Source organism: Bipolaris sorokiniana, assembly GCF_000338995.1.
Source record: "Bipolaris sorokiniana ND90Pr unplaced genomic scaffold COCSAscaffold_14, whole genome shotgun sequence".
Classification (NCBI taxonomy): domain Eukaryota; kingdom Fungi; phylum Ascomycota; class Dothideomycetes; order Pleosporales; family Pleosporaceae; genus Bipolaris; species Bipolaris sorokiniana.
The window spans coordinates 1,131,577-1,147,972 of NW_006911908.1; the positions used below are offsets into that span (position 1 = coordinate 1,131,577).

At 51.6% G+C, this 16,396-nt stretch overlaps 9 protein-coding genes across 9 annotated transcripts; 6 read left to right on the top strand and 3 right to left on the bottom strand.

Annotated features, from left to right (window-relative positions):
- Positions 1-12: 12 nt before the first annotated feature.
- On the bottom strand, positions 13-737 carry COCSADRAFT_99331 (uncharacterized protein; the record flags this gene model as incomplete). Its single annotated transcript, XM_007705789.1, has 3 exons — positions 13-353; positions 411-572; positions 653-737. 3 exons carry the CDS (start codon positions 735-737, stop codon positions 13-15), a joined length of 588 nt encoding a protein of 195 aa, XP_007703979.1.
- Positions 738-1,097: 360 nt separating this feature from the next.
- On the top strand, positions 1,098-2,036 carry COCSADRAFT_150861 (uncharacterized protein). The gene is made up of 2 exons (XM_007705790.1): positions 1,098-1,385; positions 1,439-2,036. Exons 1-2 carry the CDS (start codon positions 1,379-1,381, stop codon positions 1,948-1,950), a joined length of 519 nt encoding a protein of 172 aa, XP_007703980.1. The 5' UTR covers positions 1,098-1,378; the 3' UTR covers positions 1,951-2,036.
- A 559-nt stretch (positions 2,037-2,595) lies between these two features.
- On the top strand, positions 2,596-5,115 carry COCSADRAFT_40303 (uncharacterized protein). Its single transcript, XM_007705470.1, has one exon. The coding sequence runs from the start codon at positions 2,676-2,678 to the stop codon at positions 4,767-4,769; it is 2,094 nt and encodes a 697-aa protein (XP_007703660.1). The 5' UTR covers positions 2,596-2,675; the 3' UTR covers positions 4,770-5,115.
- Positions 5,116-5,273: 158 nt separating this feature from the next.
- On the top strand, positions 5,274-6,540 carry COCSADRAFT_184439 (uncharacterized protein; the record flags this gene model as incomplete). Its single annotated transcript, XM_007705791.1, has 2 exons — positions 5,274-5,402; positions 5,578-6,540. The coding sequence occupies 2 exons, from the start codon at positions 5,274-5,276 to the stop codon at positions 6,271-6,273; spliced, it is 825 nt and encodes a 274-aa protein (XP_007703981.1). The 3' UTR covers positions 6,274-6,540.
- Positions 6,541-6,685: 145 nt separating this feature from the next.
- COCSADRAFT_40304 (uncharacterized protein) lies at positions 6,686-8,686 on the bottom strand. The gene is made up of 3 exons (XM_007705471.1): positions 8,172-8,686; positions 7,781-8,116; positions 6,686-7,713 (listed from the first exon to the last, which is right to left on the bottom strand). Exons 1-3 carry the CDS (start codon positions 8,215-8,217, stop codon positions 6,818-6,820), a joined length of 1,278 nt encoding a protein of 425 aa, XP_007703661.1. The 5' UTR covers positions 8,218-8,686; the 3' UTR covers positions 6,686-6,817.
- Positions 8,687-11,160: 2,474 nt separating this feature from the next.
- Positions 11,161-11,550, bottom strand: COCSADRAFT_174953 (uncharacterized protein; the record flags this gene model as incomplete). The annotated part of the gene is made up of 1 exon (XM_007705792.1): positions 11,161-11,550. The coding sequence occupies one exon, from the start codon at positions 11,548-11,550 to the stop codon at positions 11,161-11,163; it is 390 nt and encodes a 129-aa protein (XP_007703982.1).
- Positions 11,551-11,935: 385 nt separating this feature from the next.
- Positions 11,936-12,996, top strand: COCSADRAFT_163992 (uncharacterized protein; the record flags this gene model as incomplete). Its single annotated transcript, XM_007705793.1, has 5 exons — positions 11,936-11,949; positions 12,058-12,129; positions 12,215-12,249; positions 12,305-12,382; positions 12,464-12,996. 5 exons carry the CDS (start codon positions 11,936-11,938, stop codon positions 12,994-12,996), a joined length of 732 nt encoding a protein of 243 aa, XP_007703983.1.
- A 33-nt stretch (positions 12,997-13,029) lies between these two features.
- COCSADRAFT_163993 (uncharacterized protein) lies at positions 13,030-13,356 on the top strand (the record flags this gene model as incomplete). The annotated part of the gene is made up of 1 exon (XM_007705794.1): positions 13,030-13,356. The coding sequence occupies one exon, from the start codon at positions 13,030-13,032 to the stop codon at positions 13,354-13,356; it is 327 nt and encodes a 108-aa protein (XP_007703984.1).
- Positions 13,357-13,855: 499 nt separating this feature from the next.
- On the top strand, positions 13,856-15,782 carry COCSADRAFT_245609 (uncharacterized protein). The gene is made up of 5 exons (XM_007705795.1): positions 13,856-14,620; positions 14,687-15,037; positions 15,091-15,178; positions 15,234-15,305; positions 15,364-15,782. Exons 1-5 carry the CDS (start codon positions 14,109-14,111, stop codon positions 15,676-15,678), a joined length of 1,338 nt encoding a protein of 445 aa, XP_007703985.1. The 5' UTR covers positions 13,856-14,108; the 3' UTR covers positions 15,679-15,782.
- Positions 15,783-16,396: the final 614 nt, after the last annotated feature.

Here is a 16,396-nt window from a genome sequence, read left to right on the forward strand (position 1 = left end):
TTACTTATTTTTCTATAACCTGTTTGCTCCGCTCTTGATGGCCATGCCCCCAAGTTTAACAACCTCTCTCTTGCTCGCTGCTGCAAGCACAGTACATAAAGCGCCCACGCCTACCAACAATGTTCTCGCCATGTTGAGCGTGGCCCACCGATCCATCAACTCATGCACCGTCTCGCCTTGGGCAGCATTTGCCTCGATAGCTTTGTCTTCTAGCGAGGCAGATTCAAGCTCCTCTTTCTTAGCCATGAGCTTTGCATTTGTGGGCGCAATGACGAGCAGTGTAAAAGGTACAATACTAGGAAGAAGAATGGTAGAAGCAAGGTTTAGACGGAAAGCCGTCGAGCTGGAGTCTTCTGTTGAAATGTGTCAGTCAATGTCGCTCACACTTGTAGGATGTTCAAGTGACGCACGGTTGTAAGCAACATATCCTGTTGCCAGAGCTGAAAGCATAGCAAGCGGCCGGGCAATTGCTCCGCCTCGGGTAAAGATTGAGTACCATTGCTTGACGGCAAGGGGAGCAGGCGCTTCCATGGCCGTGGGTATACCGACAAGGGAGAGACATGTGTTACTTCCTGTACTTTAATTCAGTCTCATTACTTCTAAGGTTTGTTATGCCCGCATGGGATATATCCAGGGGAGGGGGGCAGTTTACCAAATAAGAACATGCTCACTGTAATACCTACAGTCTGAGCAACTACCATACCCATAGGCGTCTTTTGTGTGAGTATATTATCCATATTGTAAAATGCGCATGTAGAAGAACGGAATGTAGTCTTTTTTTTTTTCGAAGAATGTCGGCCTGATTTGTAGCTCTTGTGTTCTTCCTATGATAATAGTGGAGTTTGGTAGGCCTGACGCGCAACGTCAGTGCACCATGCACCATTTCCCCGCGGGCTCCGGTCGCGTTCAACGCAATCTGCTGCTCCGAGCAGCAACGCTCCATGTGGCAGACTGGTGGTGAAGAGCTTGCAAAGCTTGTGAGGCTTAGTAGACCCCGAAATTTCACGGTCCTCCGCAGTGGGCGCTCAGTGTCCGTGTACATGATGCGTGTTTCGAGTGCATGCTGATGTCATCTTGGAGTGTTGCAGTATTGCCGTCGGGACATGTCGAGACAAGTCGCTTGTTGCCCATGAAACCATTAGAGCATCAACACGACCCAACCTGACTGTGTTCAATAAGTGTCGGGCTTGCCTCCGTGTATTTATTTTCACCAGCTCATAAGCAATTCTCAACAGATAAGACCAACGACTAGCCTGGTGCACAGCTGAACTAGTCTCCGAGGCATACGTAGAACAGCCAGAGTACTTAGACCCGCCTTCCAAACTACTTTCACCAAACACATCTCGCACATCTAGGATACCCCTTAAACCTCTCTACCATGTTTTGTAAGTTGTCTGCTCACACCACTTTGTGATTGTGACTGTGCTTACGAGTTCAGCTCTAAATACTACAGCGACGCTTCGCAACGTGACACATCTCCCGCGCTCGATAAGCTATGCACAAGCTGTGGAACAGCTTCACAACCACGAACTGCTCATTCGTCTCGACCCCGAATATGCCTCGCACGAGACCCTGCCTTCAGACCCGGCTACACCGGAGGCTAAAATATATAAGATCACGGATCATATGAACGCGCTTCCAGCTGGGCTGTGGGATACAAAAGTGACATTTGAAGCACATATGACAGATCTGGACGATGGAATATTGTGGTTCATCAAGGCACCACTGGGACTGACGCAGAAGACTACCTGGAGGTGCTTGAGGACGGAGAGTTTAGAAGGGGACAGAGGAGCCAATGAGGAAGAGGGAGAGTGGAGCTTAGTCGAGGATGTGGAGATCAAGGCGAACCGGATGCTGGTGAACACGGTCAAAGGGAAATGCGAGGATAATTGGCGAGGCACACATAGCAGGTTTTTGGCGCAGTTGAAGGAGAAGATCGGTGCAGCGTAGGGTTTAGTTAGTTTTACCAGTGTATGTATGTAGTAAGTAGATCTGCACGCCGATATTCCACCAGAAACCAGCCGTTATAACCAACGTACCAAGACTTGCACTGTGTGGATACCCAGAAACGATACGCCTCTATTCGTCAAGATGCATAAAACCACGCAATGCCCGGCTGCAGAGACACAATCTACTCTACCTAGTCTGGTTGCCAAGAGAAGGAGGGACCCTGCATAACGCTACCATCCGCAGGGCCGAGGAGTGATTGGATGTTGGGCAGATGGGAACCGCGGCCTCGGATCAAACTGGAATGGAGACAGTCGTCTCCCAGGATATGGCATAGCCATGGGAATCATCAAGGCCATCTTGTGCTCACGCGACGGGGGGTTTGGGGGTCAAGCGACCAAACGCCCCCCATCGGAGGTGCACTGGTGGCATGTGGGCTGTGCACGTGGACTGGGCCAATCGGGCTTGGGGCGGCTCACAGGTCGGTGGACGTGCACCTGCGATAAGCCGGATAAGACACGCCCACCATACACGGGCCAGCTTCCCCCGCCTTTCTAGACGGTGGCGGGACCCTTCCAGTCCCCCCAGTCAGCATTCCGCTATCCGCGCCCATCAAAAACTGCCCAGCCTGCCCAACCACTGGGCCGGCTTCAGCTCGCTCCTATTTTTCCCTTTTTTTCAAAGCCTCTCCTCGCTGGCCAGCGTGTATCCCCTGTTGACGCGCCGCCATGGAACCAGTCTCTATCGATGCAGTGGTCGTCGACCACAACGACATACAGACAATACCCAGCATTGCTCCCACAGAACCCATGGCCATGGAGCAGCCCAAGCTGAAAGGGAGGCAGCGCCTACTCAATGGACTTCACCGCATGGGCTCCTCTCCAAGCCTCGCCGGCTTTGGGAGGGCCCGCTCACAGAGCCTGAGAAGCGGAGGCAAGGCTTCAATGTCCTGTGTCTCCTTGGCCTCTCCAGGCTCGCCCTATGGTACCTCATTTGGCAGCTCGTACTCGTCCGAGCTATCCAACGGCTTTTCAACCGCTCCCACCTCGGTCGCCAACAGCCCTTCTGGCACGCCATTCTGGGATGAGAGAACCCGTCTACGCATGAAGACGCCCGAGACCCCATCGTCGGTCCCCCTGCCTTCCTCCCGCCGACCCTTTACCAGAGACGGGCTCGAGGCTGAGAGCGATTATTTCTCGCGCCCCGTTCGCAAGGTACAAAAACGGGCCAACTTCAACTTTTGGCAACAAATGCCTGCCGAGATCCGTATACAGATTCTTCGATATCTAGAACCCAGGGAGGTTGTGCGCTGTTCGCGTGTCTGTAAATCATGGTACACCATGTGCTTTGACGGCCAGCTCTGGAGCGACCTTGATACCACCAAGTTTTACCGCGATATTTCAGCCAATGCTTTGGTCAATATCATCACTTCGGCTGGCCCGTTTGTCAAGGACCTGAATTTGCGAGGCTGTGTCCAGCTGAGGGAACACTGGGGCAAAGACGGCTTCATCGAGTCTTGCCAGAACTTGGAGAACTTTTCACTCCAAGGTTGTCGAATTGACCGCGCGTCGATTCACTGTTTCTTGCTTCAGAACAGCCGTCTCGTACACGTCAACCTATCTGGTCTTGCAGGCGCAACGAATGCAGCCATGAAGATTCTCGGTGGGCACTGTCCCAAGGTCGAGGTTCTCAATATCTCATGGTGCAACAATATTGATAACCGAGGGCTCAAGAAGGTAGTTGAAGGATGCACGAAACTACGGGATATTAGGGCTGGTGAAGTAAGAGGCTGGGACGATGTTGATCTCATGGCCGAGCTGTTCAAGCGGAACACACTGGAAAGGCTTGACCTGAAGAACTGTGATAGTCTTAGTGACGAATCACTGGCTGCTTTGATCGAAGGTGTGGACCAAGAGATTGACATTCTCACCGACCGACCAATTGTCCCGCCTAGGAAGCTTAAGCACTTGAACCTTACTCGCTGTCGCAGCATCACCGATACTGGCCTAAAGACCTTGGTCAACAATGTTCCATTGCTAGAGGGTCTTCAAGTCTCCAAGTGCGGAGGATTGACTGACGATGGCTTGCAAAGTTTACTGCCCACCCTCCCGGTTCTCACCCACTTGGATATCGAGGAGATTGACGCGCTGACAAACGAAGTCCTAAAGACACTTGCTGAGTCCCCATGTGCATCGCATTTGAAGCATCTGTGCATTTCATATTGCGAGAACCTAGGTGATTCCGGTATGCTCCCCATTCTCAAAGCCTGTCCCCGACTTGCTTCATTGGAGATGGACAATACACGCATTTCCGATCTCGTCTTAGCTGAAGCTGCCTCTGGATTGCGCAATCGCAACAAGAGCGGCCGTGGCCTTGCACATTCTGAGCGCCCTGAAGTGGGTCTTCACATCGAGGCCTACGATTGTTCCAACGTCACTTGGACCGGTGTTCGCGAAGTCCTTTCCCGTAACGCAGAAATCACGCGTCCTTCCTCCCGATCCGCTTCCAAAACCCCGACGTATCCACGTGAGATTATTAAGCTCAAGTGCTTTCACAACTGGCAACCAACTGTTGAAGAACACACCAAGCGTGTCTTGCGAGGCGACTTTGCCGCTGCTGCACGTCTGGAACGTAAGTGGGCTGATTGGATGATGATGAATGAAGAAGCTGGTGTTGGCGGCGCAGGAGCAAGGCGGCGGCGGAGGCGAGCGCGAGAGGCGCAAATGATGCATGCTGATGAAGAAGAAGGCGGCGCAGGTACGACAGGCATCGGCCGTCGCCGGCGTGCACGAAGTGGCCCTGGTGGTTGCACTGTGATGTGAGGGGTATGTTTGAGTTCACTGTTTAAGGTATGTGATGGTGTTGATCCGAGACTACAACCGATCGGGCCCGATTTTTGGATCGATCAAATACATGTCGGAACCTTCACACATATGACCGTAGGTTTTTGCCCAAGGAGTTTGGGGGTTTTTATTACTATTGACTATATGCATTGCTTGGAGTTTAGATGATTTAGATTTATGGCGCAAGCAACAAAGATGGCTGCGATCTTGAGCCACTATTGGGTTGATTGCACGGGTGCAATGTTCAATTCCAACAATAGACTACAGGTTTGGATTATTTTTATGAGCTATCTAGCCTGATTATACTATGATTTGAGATCAGCCCTATTCTGTAAATCACGTGATGGACTAGTGAAGTTACGGTATTGGTGCTCTCCATTCCGACTACGTACCTCGTCTACGCGTCTTCTAGTCAGCCAGCAACCGTGGGATCCAATACCAAGATTTCCATCATACTAACTGTTCAAGGCTAGCTCACCCACAATGACAGGCTCGGAATATTCCAATGCAAAGCTCGACCTAGAGGCTTTCCGTATCGTTAGTCTCCCGCCGGACTTTTACTACATTCCCAACTTCATTAGTGTTGAAGAGGAAACGTCGATTCTACAAAAGGTCAGTCTCCGTCAGCCCTGAGACATTTACTGCGAGTTGGTACAAATCCAGTGATGATATCAATTGGCCTTATCATTACCCCGCAACATACGTACCCACCCCCAAAGTCCACTTTTCTCCTGCATGCTCATCACTCGGTATTCTCAACAAATCTGTAGTACTGACTCGTGTTCAGATCCCAGCTCAGCGATGGACGCAGCTGTCGCACCGTCGCCTCCAAGCGGTTCCGTCTACACTAACTAAAAACAACACGCTACTGGCCTCACCTTTACCCGTCTACCTGACAACGCCTATTATAGACCGCTTCAAGGATCTGGGCATCTTCGACCACACGCCACACCAGCAGCCAAACCATGTACTGGTCAACGAGTACAAGCCTGGCCAAGGCATCATGCCTCACGAAGACGGTGACGCATACGCACCCGTAGTCGCAACAGTCAGTCTCGGCGCCCCTCTCTGTCTAGACATCCTACCCAAGCCCTCGGTCTCGACAGGCGACGACGACGATGTAGACACCAGTAAACATGCCCAGGAAAGTCATGACGAAGCCAAGAACCCCCCCACTCCCACTCCGAACATTACCGCTCTTCCGACACGCATCTTCCAGGAACCGCGATCCCTGCTTGTTACCATGGGCTCTGCATACCGGCATGTCATGCATGGCATTGCGGAGCGTGAAACAGACGAGGGGCTGGATGGGGCGAGCGTGGCGAATTGGGATTTGCTGGGTGACAAGGTGGTGCTAGAGACCATGGGAGGGACGAGTAGCAGGGGCGTGAGGGTTAGCTTGACGTACAGGGATGTGCTCAAGGTTAGTGCGGCTGCGAGCAAGGTTCTTGGTGGTTTGGGGGGGAGCCGGCGGGGTGTGTGAATATGGGGCGAGTAAGTAAGATCGCGAGGGACATTGGGTTAGGGGGTTGGGTGTACGGAAATCGTGGGGTTGACTAATTCGGGCACGGAGATGAGGCTGTAATGGTATTGTGCTGGTAGAAAAGGGGGTTGGCAACTCAAAATTGAGTATGAATGTTGTGATGTTTTGGTCTAGATGTTATCAGGCATATGGTAGAGATATATATCTAGTGCATGGGGAAGTCGTGATATCATTTTCGTCTAGGCGACAAACGTGTGTACAGCAGGAATGATTGTACAAACAAGTTTTGTTGGATGCTGGTCATTTGAAGTGTTGGGGAGGAAGTGGATCAAACGTTTCGAGTTAGTACCAGTAGTTAATAGGTTTCTTGGCATTACTCGTGTAGAGAAACACTGAAAAAAAAGTCAAGATTGTCAAGATTGTCAAGATTTATTTTATATTATTAAGCACTCTATAAATTGTACCATTTGCGCCAATTATCACACCCGTATCGTGTCAAATTCTCAACGCATACTGTACTCGACAGTGATTACACGACCATCTTCTACTGTTGCTGCTTGTGGCCATAATGTCCATTGACATCAACAGCAGTGCCATCGGAGTTGGCCCTCTCGTCTGCGAGCTTGGATCCAGACTCGGTAAGCGAGCTGCTCCTCTTCTTCTCACCAATGACAATGGCACCGACCCATGCCAACCATATGAGACCGGCAACAACACCGTAGACGATTTGACCAGCGCGGGAGCTCAAGTTGGCGCACTGGGCTAGTCTGAGTCCAAAGCCACCGTTGAGGATACCAAGAGTGATGAAGATACGACCAACCCAGATGTGAGCGTGCGACCAGATGGTGCGGCTCTGGACCTTCTTGAAGAAAACGTGGTGCATGTATCCGAGGAAGGGCATGAAAAAGAGAACAGCAAGGAGAATCATACCGATGATGGCGTGATATGCTCCCGTCTGGTTTAGCCCGCGGGCAAGGTGAATACCGAGACCGGCGCCGGCAATGTAGGTCATGTAGCCAAAGATCTGGAATGCGCCGTGCAGCCAGACCATGCCGGTCATGGAGACGAGGCGAATGGCGATACCACCAGTAGGGAAAAAGATGACAAACGCAAGGGAAGAGAGGACACCGTGGGCAATGAGCTTTTCACGGCGGTTGGTGACGGCGCCGGCAGCGCTAATGGTTGTGATGCCGGAGTTGGTGTTGCCAGTGTTGGGGGTGGTGCCAGTTGAGGTGGTGGCGATGAGGGGGTTGACGCTAGAACCGCCCTTGGCTTGAGCAAAGTCCCAGTTGAAGACGCTGTGGTCGGAATGCTGGTTGATCTGAGCTGAAGTATCGTCGGTGTTCTTGGATCCGCCAGAGTTCTGGAAGGCGTAGATCCAGTTGCCGCTTCCGGACTTGAAGTCCATGGTACCTCCTGACCAGCTGTTGCAGTTTGAGCCTTTATTTACTGTCAGCAAAGAAGATGCTTTGATTTGGTTTGAGCGTATTCTAGTATTGCGGCTTACACTTTACGTTGGCAGTCATGACGCCATTTGATACACCAGAGCCCTCGAGTAATGTTACTTGGGCATCAGTGTTGAGGGTCGGAGGTGAATAGCTGGTGGTGTGTCGGGGTGAGAGAGTGACGTTGTTTCCACTTGCGGATGTGTATACAACGAATATGTTGGAGTTGGCCATGCCGTTTCCCTGGCCAAGTGCAACCCACTCATAGCTGCTGGGTGCTTGGATCTGGAAGAAGATGTCTCCTGAGCCAGAAGAAGCTGTGCTTTGGGGAATGTTCAGCTTGAAGCAAACTCCCGTGGATGGACAGACGTTGGCGACTTGAGCAGAGGCGAGAGAGGCTGAGGTGGGTTAGTCTAATTGTAGAGATGGATGGTGGTCATGTGCAGTACGAACCCAATGCCGTGAGGCCAAAGGCTGACGCTCTTGTAAAGCCTCTCATGATCTTGAAAGATGCAATTGAATGTGAAGAAGCAATGAGAGAGGTGGTCCCAGGGGATGGAGTAGGTGTATAGTGGGTAAAAGATGTCTTGTCTTGTGGTGACCTTTGAGGGCGTGAACCAAGAGCTTATAATCACTGATGAGATTACTGGCTATTTGGGACACGAAGAGATCCCAAGAGGGATTGATGACAAAAGAATGGCGCTACGCATGTGCTCTCAGGCTCTGCACCCTGTGTTCGGGCGATTTGGTATAGGGCAGGCTCCGGGGGGATGTACGCATGGCTGGTTGTGATTCGAGGATACAGACCGGGGACGGCGGCTTTGCGGAGACCCGTGAGCTTGTGCTCGGGCTGTGTAAGTAGAGGTGAGAGAAAACAAGACAACAAGCAGCGTGTCGGCGGTACGCGTCATGTCAAAGGAACCATGCGACTTGGCCCTGCCGTACAGCGGTGGCTCGCGTGCAGGGCCAAAGAAGTAAGCAAGCGGCGGCTGGCCAATGGGACGACGGGTATTTTGGACATTTGGAAGAAGAAAACGCCCGAAGCAGCGCGAAGCGAGGAGGCGTGGGATGGTTTGGGGTTGGGCCTGGCTGGACTGGCTGGGCGGCCACAGTGGATGGGGGCTGACTGATGGATGACTACGGCCAGCCAACCAGCCAGACAGCCAAACCGGCCGTCTTGGCCTTGGTGCCGTGTCGACGAAGTCCGCCATTGATGCTGCGCCTCTCTTCTCATCAACTCCGCGCGTTCTTGCATTATCGTCATCCTCAAAACACCACCGCCATCATCATCGTCGTCACGATCGATAGTCTCGCCATCCCAATATAGGCGCGTACACTACACCATATACATTACACTCGACGCTACCTGCCGCCGCCGTCTGTTCTTGGTGTTTATGGTCCGTGCCAAGAGCTGCCATGTCCTCCTGCCTCTAACTGTTCCAAGGCCGTAGTACTACCACTACCACCAATCCTTCCTCCCTCCCTCCCTCCCTCCCTCCCCTCCCTCGTTGTCTCACACTCCCGCACCGTTACTGTCAACACCTGCCAACTTGCACCCCCAGCTCTCTTTTTGCTGTAGTAATAGCTTGCTTTTTGTCCTCAACCCTTCCCCGTTACATCTGGCGTCGGATCTTCCCCGGTGTGCCTGCCAACGGCTACCTCAATCGGCACCACCAAGTTCGGACCCCTTTTCAACACCATCGGCATCCCGGCACACTTGGCCGATGCCCTCTCTCAACCTCTACCCAGCCAAATGCAACTATACACATGCTGACCTGGCCACTGTCTGCATGTAAAAAGTCCATCCTGATTCTCGAGCCGCGTCACCCTGCAGCTGCTCGCCGCACTCGACTCCACCATGAATGCGGGAAACGTTTCGGCACGTGGATATGCTTTTGCGCACAAGTCACCTCGCATCTGACGGCTTCGCCAGCTCACTGCTATAACCACCTCACCTTGCAAACAGTTCCCTTGTCAATGGTGGTTGTACCGACATGTTCACGTTTCCGCATGTACATACCAACCTTGGCTATAAAACGGCCCTATTGCGGCTATATGAGCTTCATCGGGATCGACAACTGGGCGTCGCACCGCCTCAGCTGAACTGATCCACGGCCCTATCTCGGTCAGCCCTAGAATTATTGCTATCACTGGCAAATTGGCGCCGTTATCCTAGTCGTTGTGTACATACTAGTCCAACGGCCTTGGAACTATAGGTCATCTCATCTGACCTAGACACCTGCCTCGTCTAGAAAACCTACATATCTATGCATGTAATTGACTAAGTGAGTATCTATGTCCACGTCCGCGGACTAATCCTCTCTTGCTTTCTTGAAAAATTTGGCTCTGCCTTTTTATCTGGCAGATTGTTACCACACTAAGTTTGCATGTTTACGTGCATCATTGCAGACACTCTCGTAATTGGTTCTTTTCTCTCCAATTTCCTTTTTCTTCGCCAACTTGCTTCTGCCCAAGTCTGGAAAGAAAGCACACTAGGATGTGCTGGTTACTAACAAGCTTACAGCAGCTGCAGGGCTAGCCACGAGTCGTGGCGGAGATTCGTCCGAAATTAACTTTCGTATGGCGGTGCTGCAGGGAACGCACAATGCGATGAGGTATAAATCATTGCATAAAAACAATCCATAGTGCCAAATACCCCACGGAAAACGGATCGACTCCTCAACCGCTGGTATTCTTCCAAGATGACGGCAAATAACGCGAACACTTAACCTCGCGTCGGCCATTCCTGTCGCGCTCGGTGGCACTATACGCTACTGCTACCAATCGCATCCTACTTACAAGAACTGCGCCTTTCTTCCAATACCATCAGACACCTTCCAAAACGCTCCGTTCTCCTCACAGGTTTTTTTTATATCCAGCCGACGACATCATGCTATCCATCCGGCAAAATTTAGAGTTTCTCACAACGTGAGCAACGCCGACGCAGTCTACAAAGCAATCGCCGTTTTTCTGTTCCAGTCAGCCCTGAGGCAACCTCTCCAGCATCCCATTCTGGGCTCACCTTAGCGCGGCGCGTCTGGAGCTGCTGACATGGCACCTTTGGCGTTTCTCATTTTTAACAGTGTCGTCACGGTCCTACCGGCCCTAGCCGCCAGCGGTATAATCCGGTGAACTTGAGATGCCCTTTGGCTACAGCATCACGAAAACGATCTGCTGACCCAGCAAGTGTCTTCGGCCCCATGAATGAGCGAGTATAGATTTGGTCGGGAGTATTGGGATGGAAAACAACCACAGGTCCTGAGGCTACGATAGCAACAGCTAGATCCATTCAAGGTTCTCAGCGTTGGGTATGGCCAATAAGAATCAGCCGGCTGGGTAGTTGCAGGCGATATCAGCCGTAGTGATCACCATACATTTGGAGACTGGCGATGTTGTACAGCAGAACAAGGAAGTCACTGACATTATCGCTGCATTGGCCAAGTTAGTCAACACTATGCGCACTTGGAGCCCCAAGACGAGGACTGTCGTACGGACAGTGGACGTGACCGAGACCATGCAGATAGCCAGGCTCAAGTATCGGTAGGCGGCACCAATCATCGCTATTGAGCTTGGAAACTACAACTCCAGGATTCAAGAGCTCAATTATGCAATTGTTGCATAGACACAGGGTCTCAACCAGAACGAGAGCCTTCTCTGGGTGGTAGACCAGTATACACACCTCGACGTAACCTCTAAGCTGAGGGAAGGTGTCGATGCAAACTATCCAGGGGATGCCAAGGCTGGCGACCAAGAGACGGTGAGGAGCAAATTTGCAGAGTATACTGTGCACGAGGCGGAGGTGATCCAAGCGGAACTGGCGATTAATGTCCATGTACACCCATACATGTAGAATATAGGCATTATCTACACATGGCACTACAATTCCGCGTCACAGATATCATTAGAAAAGGCATTCCAGCAGTATTGTGCATGTGAGTTTTGAGAGAAATGCGTGGTTGCGAGCGTACATGAAGGGATAAAGGTGAAAGGGGAAGGCACGTGACCAGACGCACCAACAGGGCGCTAAAAGGGTCGTGGGGCAGCAGCCCAAAATGTCGAGCGGCCGATGAGCGAGGGCGCATCAACAAATAACAGCAACCTCGACGGCGACCATCTATCCATCCCCAAACCTCCACACCCCTTACCCTCGCATGCTCTTAGCCCATCGTCGATCATCCAACAACATTGTCCCCAACAACCATACTTAGATATACGCCATGGGAGAATCAAGGTACGCCTGTCCAAGTGGGGTTCAGGCTCCTGCCAGACACTCGTCACCCTGGGGGGAGGGCACGTCGCCTCATACGACAAACACGAACTAACAGAAACATGCGCGCAGGCAAGAACTCGTCGCCTGGTTGAACAACCTTCTCCAGCTCAACATCACAAAGGTCGAACAATGCGGTACAGGGTACGTCTCCCGCCCACGATACATCGAGCCGCCACGGGCTCGAGACGAGTCACTTGGAAGCGCATATACTGATGGTTTGGTATAGAGCAGCACTATGCCAGGTCTTTGACAGCATATTCTGTAGGGATCCCAATCTGACTGTTGCGTGAGTGCCGTTAATCCTAACAGTGTGCAGATGATGTACCCATGAGCCGAGTCAAGTTCAACGCCAACACCGAGTATGCATATCTGCAGAACTTCAAGATATTACAGAGTATGTCATATGTCTGCACCATGCCATCCCATCCATAGACGATGGATTGCCCGCTGTCTTTGCCATGGCTAACCAAGCCAGACACCTTCGCCAAGCACCAGATCGACAAGCCCATCCGTGTCGAGTCACTGGTCAAGTGCAAGATGCAGGACAACCTCGAATTCCTCCAGTTTGTTAAACAATACTGGGACCAGCACTTCCCTGGTCACGACTACGACCCCGTTGCTCGCCGCAAGGGCCAAGGCGGTGTTTCCACTGGTGCCGCCCCCGCATCCCGCGCTGCCACCGCCGCCCGAAGAGCACCAGCTGCTAGTAACACTGCCGCTCCCCGAACACGTACTCCTCTCGCCTCTGGAGGAGGGGCTGCCTCTGCTGCGCTGCGCGAGGAGAATACTGCACTCAAGGAGACCGTCACCGGCCTTGAGCGCGAGCGCGACTTCTACTTCAGCAAGCTTCGCGATATTGAGCTCTTGATCCAACAAGCAATGGAGGCCGACCCCGAGCTCGAGAAGGATGAGGGTCTACTTAAGCAAATCCAGACGATCCTCTACTCAACCGAGGAGGGCTTTGAGATTCCACCCGAGGCTGAGGGTGTCGAGGAGGAGACGTTCTAGCTGGGCGGTGGTCCTCCTGATGCCCCGGACAAGATGCGGAAGGAACTCAAACGGGTCATATTGGATGCTGAAGCGTTGTTGGAGGCGTCTGGGGGGTGCGGCTCCACTGGAGCTACTGGAGCTGCCAAAGTCAATAGACCCGCCAAAGGTGCTGATTCTGCAGACGCGACTGGATCTCGACAACGTGGCGGAGTGCTGAGAGTCGCCATGTTTACGGGATCTCCATCGTCTGCTTCATCTTATGCATCTGCAGGATCCACGGCATCTGTTGGATTGTTCACGCCTACCGACTCTTTAGAATCCATGTCATCTCCTCTGTATGCCGAGTCTTCCGTGTCTCTAGAGAAGAACACGCTCTGATATGGGAAAGTCATGTTTGCATTTGGAAGCGCGAGCGAGGATACCACTTTCTGGGGGGTTTACTTCCTACTTTTCCAAATGAGTTTATGAGTCGCATGAGATATCGGTGCATGTGGAGTGGGCGATCGACGGTAGCACATGCGAATCACTTATTCCTTGCAATTCACCAGACGCAACAACAAGCGCCATCTCTTTTTTTTTACCATGTATAGTCGGCGCCTCGCACACCCGTAACAGGTGTCTCATAATACTCACTTCTTTTCACGTTTCTCTACTTAGTGTACTGTTTCAATGCTTGGTGCTGCGTTTATTCTGGTAAGTTGGAACAAGGCGGGCAATAGGCGTTATATTATTGAGGCGGGGATGAGATCCGCCGAGATGAGTAGAGCTTAGCACCGCCGTGTCAGTGCTATCCACCTCTTTTGACCTCGCCCCGGTTGCGCTAGAGGATCCAGCATTATCCGCCTCCCCATCAAAACACGCGGCACCAGTCAGTCGTCCGATTCCGGTCAGAGCCAGCGACGATGACGAGCGAAGTCGAGATATACACCCACGTGTGCACCACTGACCCCGCATTGCAGGCTACCCCTCCCTATAGCTCTGTACCTAGCTAGCTCGGCGCGGATAATGATGGAATTCACGCGTTGTTATATACCCACTGGGCGCTGTCACTTTGTACCCTATCTGTCCTCCTTTTCTGCTCTGTTTGTCCTGGGAATTTACAGCGACTTCATTGTATCTCGTGAACCACCATGGCTGACTGGTCTGACCTGACTACAGCTTTGAAGGGAACTTCAGACGCGCTACCCAAGCTCCTTCAATCTGACGACCAACTGAAAGCTTTTGTCACTTCAGATGCGATTGACAAACCAGTGACGTTTGGCATCAAGTCAAGTGCCTCCGACAATACGCTCCTCGTCACTGTTACCAACGGCAACGTAAAAGCCAGCAATGGCTCTTCCAAGGATGCCCTATTCACACTTTCAGCACTTCCTGAGCAATGGGAGCAGCACTTCAAACCAGTCCCAGCCATGCCCTACCAGAGCTACTGGGGCATGTTTGGCATGAACATCAAGCAAAAAGGTATCGAGGTATTGGGTGACCAGACGGCCTATGCACAATGGACTCATGTCTGGAGACGCGCCCTTGAACTCATTCACGAAGCCCACTGCGGTCCACTTGCCGAGGAGGAGCAGGCTGAAATCGACAACGACTTTCTTACCGGAAAGTACACATATCTGGAAGCTCCGGTTTGGGGCCGGTGGTACGCAGGCTTCCTTTGCAACTCGATATATACAAGGCATACTGACGTTGCAATTTGGCGATAAAGCAAGGTCTTTTACGAATACTCAGGCGAAGGCAAGCAAAACATTATTTTCTTGCATACCGCCGGTAGCGACAGTCGACAGTACCATGGTGTCATGAACGACATACGGATGCGTAAAAAGTGCACCATGTTTGCGTTTGACTTGCCCGGCCATGGACGCAGCTTCCCTACCAAGAATGCCTCAGCACATACAAATACCGAAGACAGCTATGTGGGTATCATTACTGCTTTTGTGAAGAAGTTGGGTCTGCGCAGACCGATTATTTGTGGTGCGAGTATGGCTGGTCAGGTCTGCCTTGCAGTTGCTATTCGTCACAGAGAAGTCGGTGCAATTGGTACTATTCCTCTGCAAGGGTAGGCAAAAGATCAACAATGTCGTAGGCTTCCCGAGCTGATAATAGCCGCAGTTCAGAATATCTCAACATGGAGCGTCAATGGAACGATCGCTCTCCATACGTCAACCAGTCATTGTTCAACCCAGAGTGGGTTTATGGCGTGCGTAGCGAGCATGTATGAGCAGGGGAAAAGATGCGAGCTGATGTGTTGTTAGATGATGGCTCCCACTACGCCCAAGGCGAACAAACAACTGATATGGCATACATATAGCGCTCAAGCTTACGGGGTATGAAATTTATAAGTGTGCTTCCTGGGTATCTGACACTCAGCTAATCTCTGTCCAGATCTTCCACGGCGACCTCGACTTCTACTTTGGTGGCTGGGACGGCCGATCCCGCGTTGCATCCATTGACACGGCGAGCTGCCCCGTGTACATGCTGACGGGCGAGTACGACTGGTCAAACACGCCCGAAATGTCGCAAAAGACAGCGGACAAGATTCCAGGCGCAGTGCACAAGTCCATGCCTGACTTGGGCCATTTCCCCGCGACGGAAAACCCGGCAAAGTTTGTACCGTATTTGATTGAGGCGGTGGATCATATTATGAAAATTCGGTCGAGAAACATGAGTTCCCTGAGGTTGGGTGACGGTACTGATTAGAACGCTGTAAGAGAGTAATTGTATTTTAGATACGGAGGAGCGCGTCAAAAGTCTTCGCGACAGGGGTAGGCAGCGCACTGACGCACCGCAGGTCTTGGCATTTGCTGTTTTGACAGCTTATTCACTGATATCCTCCCACTCATTATCTACATTAATTTTGATAGCCTTTACAGCTGTAGCCTCCCTCTCAGTGCCCTTTCCTGTTCTCCTACCCTCTTTATATTCATTGCCACCTTCTAATCTAATGATATTTTGAATATGAATTGGTATTCTTTCAATCCACTCTTGAATCTTCCACTGAGGTAGCTCGTCCCAAGCTTTCGTCCAGGCTCTGATAGCTTCAACCTTACTCCTTGGAGCTCCCTTTTTCGTAGTAAGCCTCTTCATATATGGCCAGCAGCACTCTATTGCATTAAGATCAGGTGAATTACCGCACCAGAGTAGCCTAGCTACCTCAAATATATTAAAGACCTTCTGTTGTGAGTGATGCGCATGAGAAGGAGCTTTATCTTCTTGAACGAGAGTATATAGCCTCTCTTTCTTACACTCTTGAGCAAAAGGCAGAAGCTTAGTATTAATATTTCAGCGCGATATCTCCACCAATCAATACCATTTCCTTTACTACGAGTAAGCTTACCTGTATCTGCAGTAAATTTCCAAGTTGGCTTCTTGCCAGGGCTTCGTACGTAGGCCTAGCCTTCTAACTCAAGTATTCAGT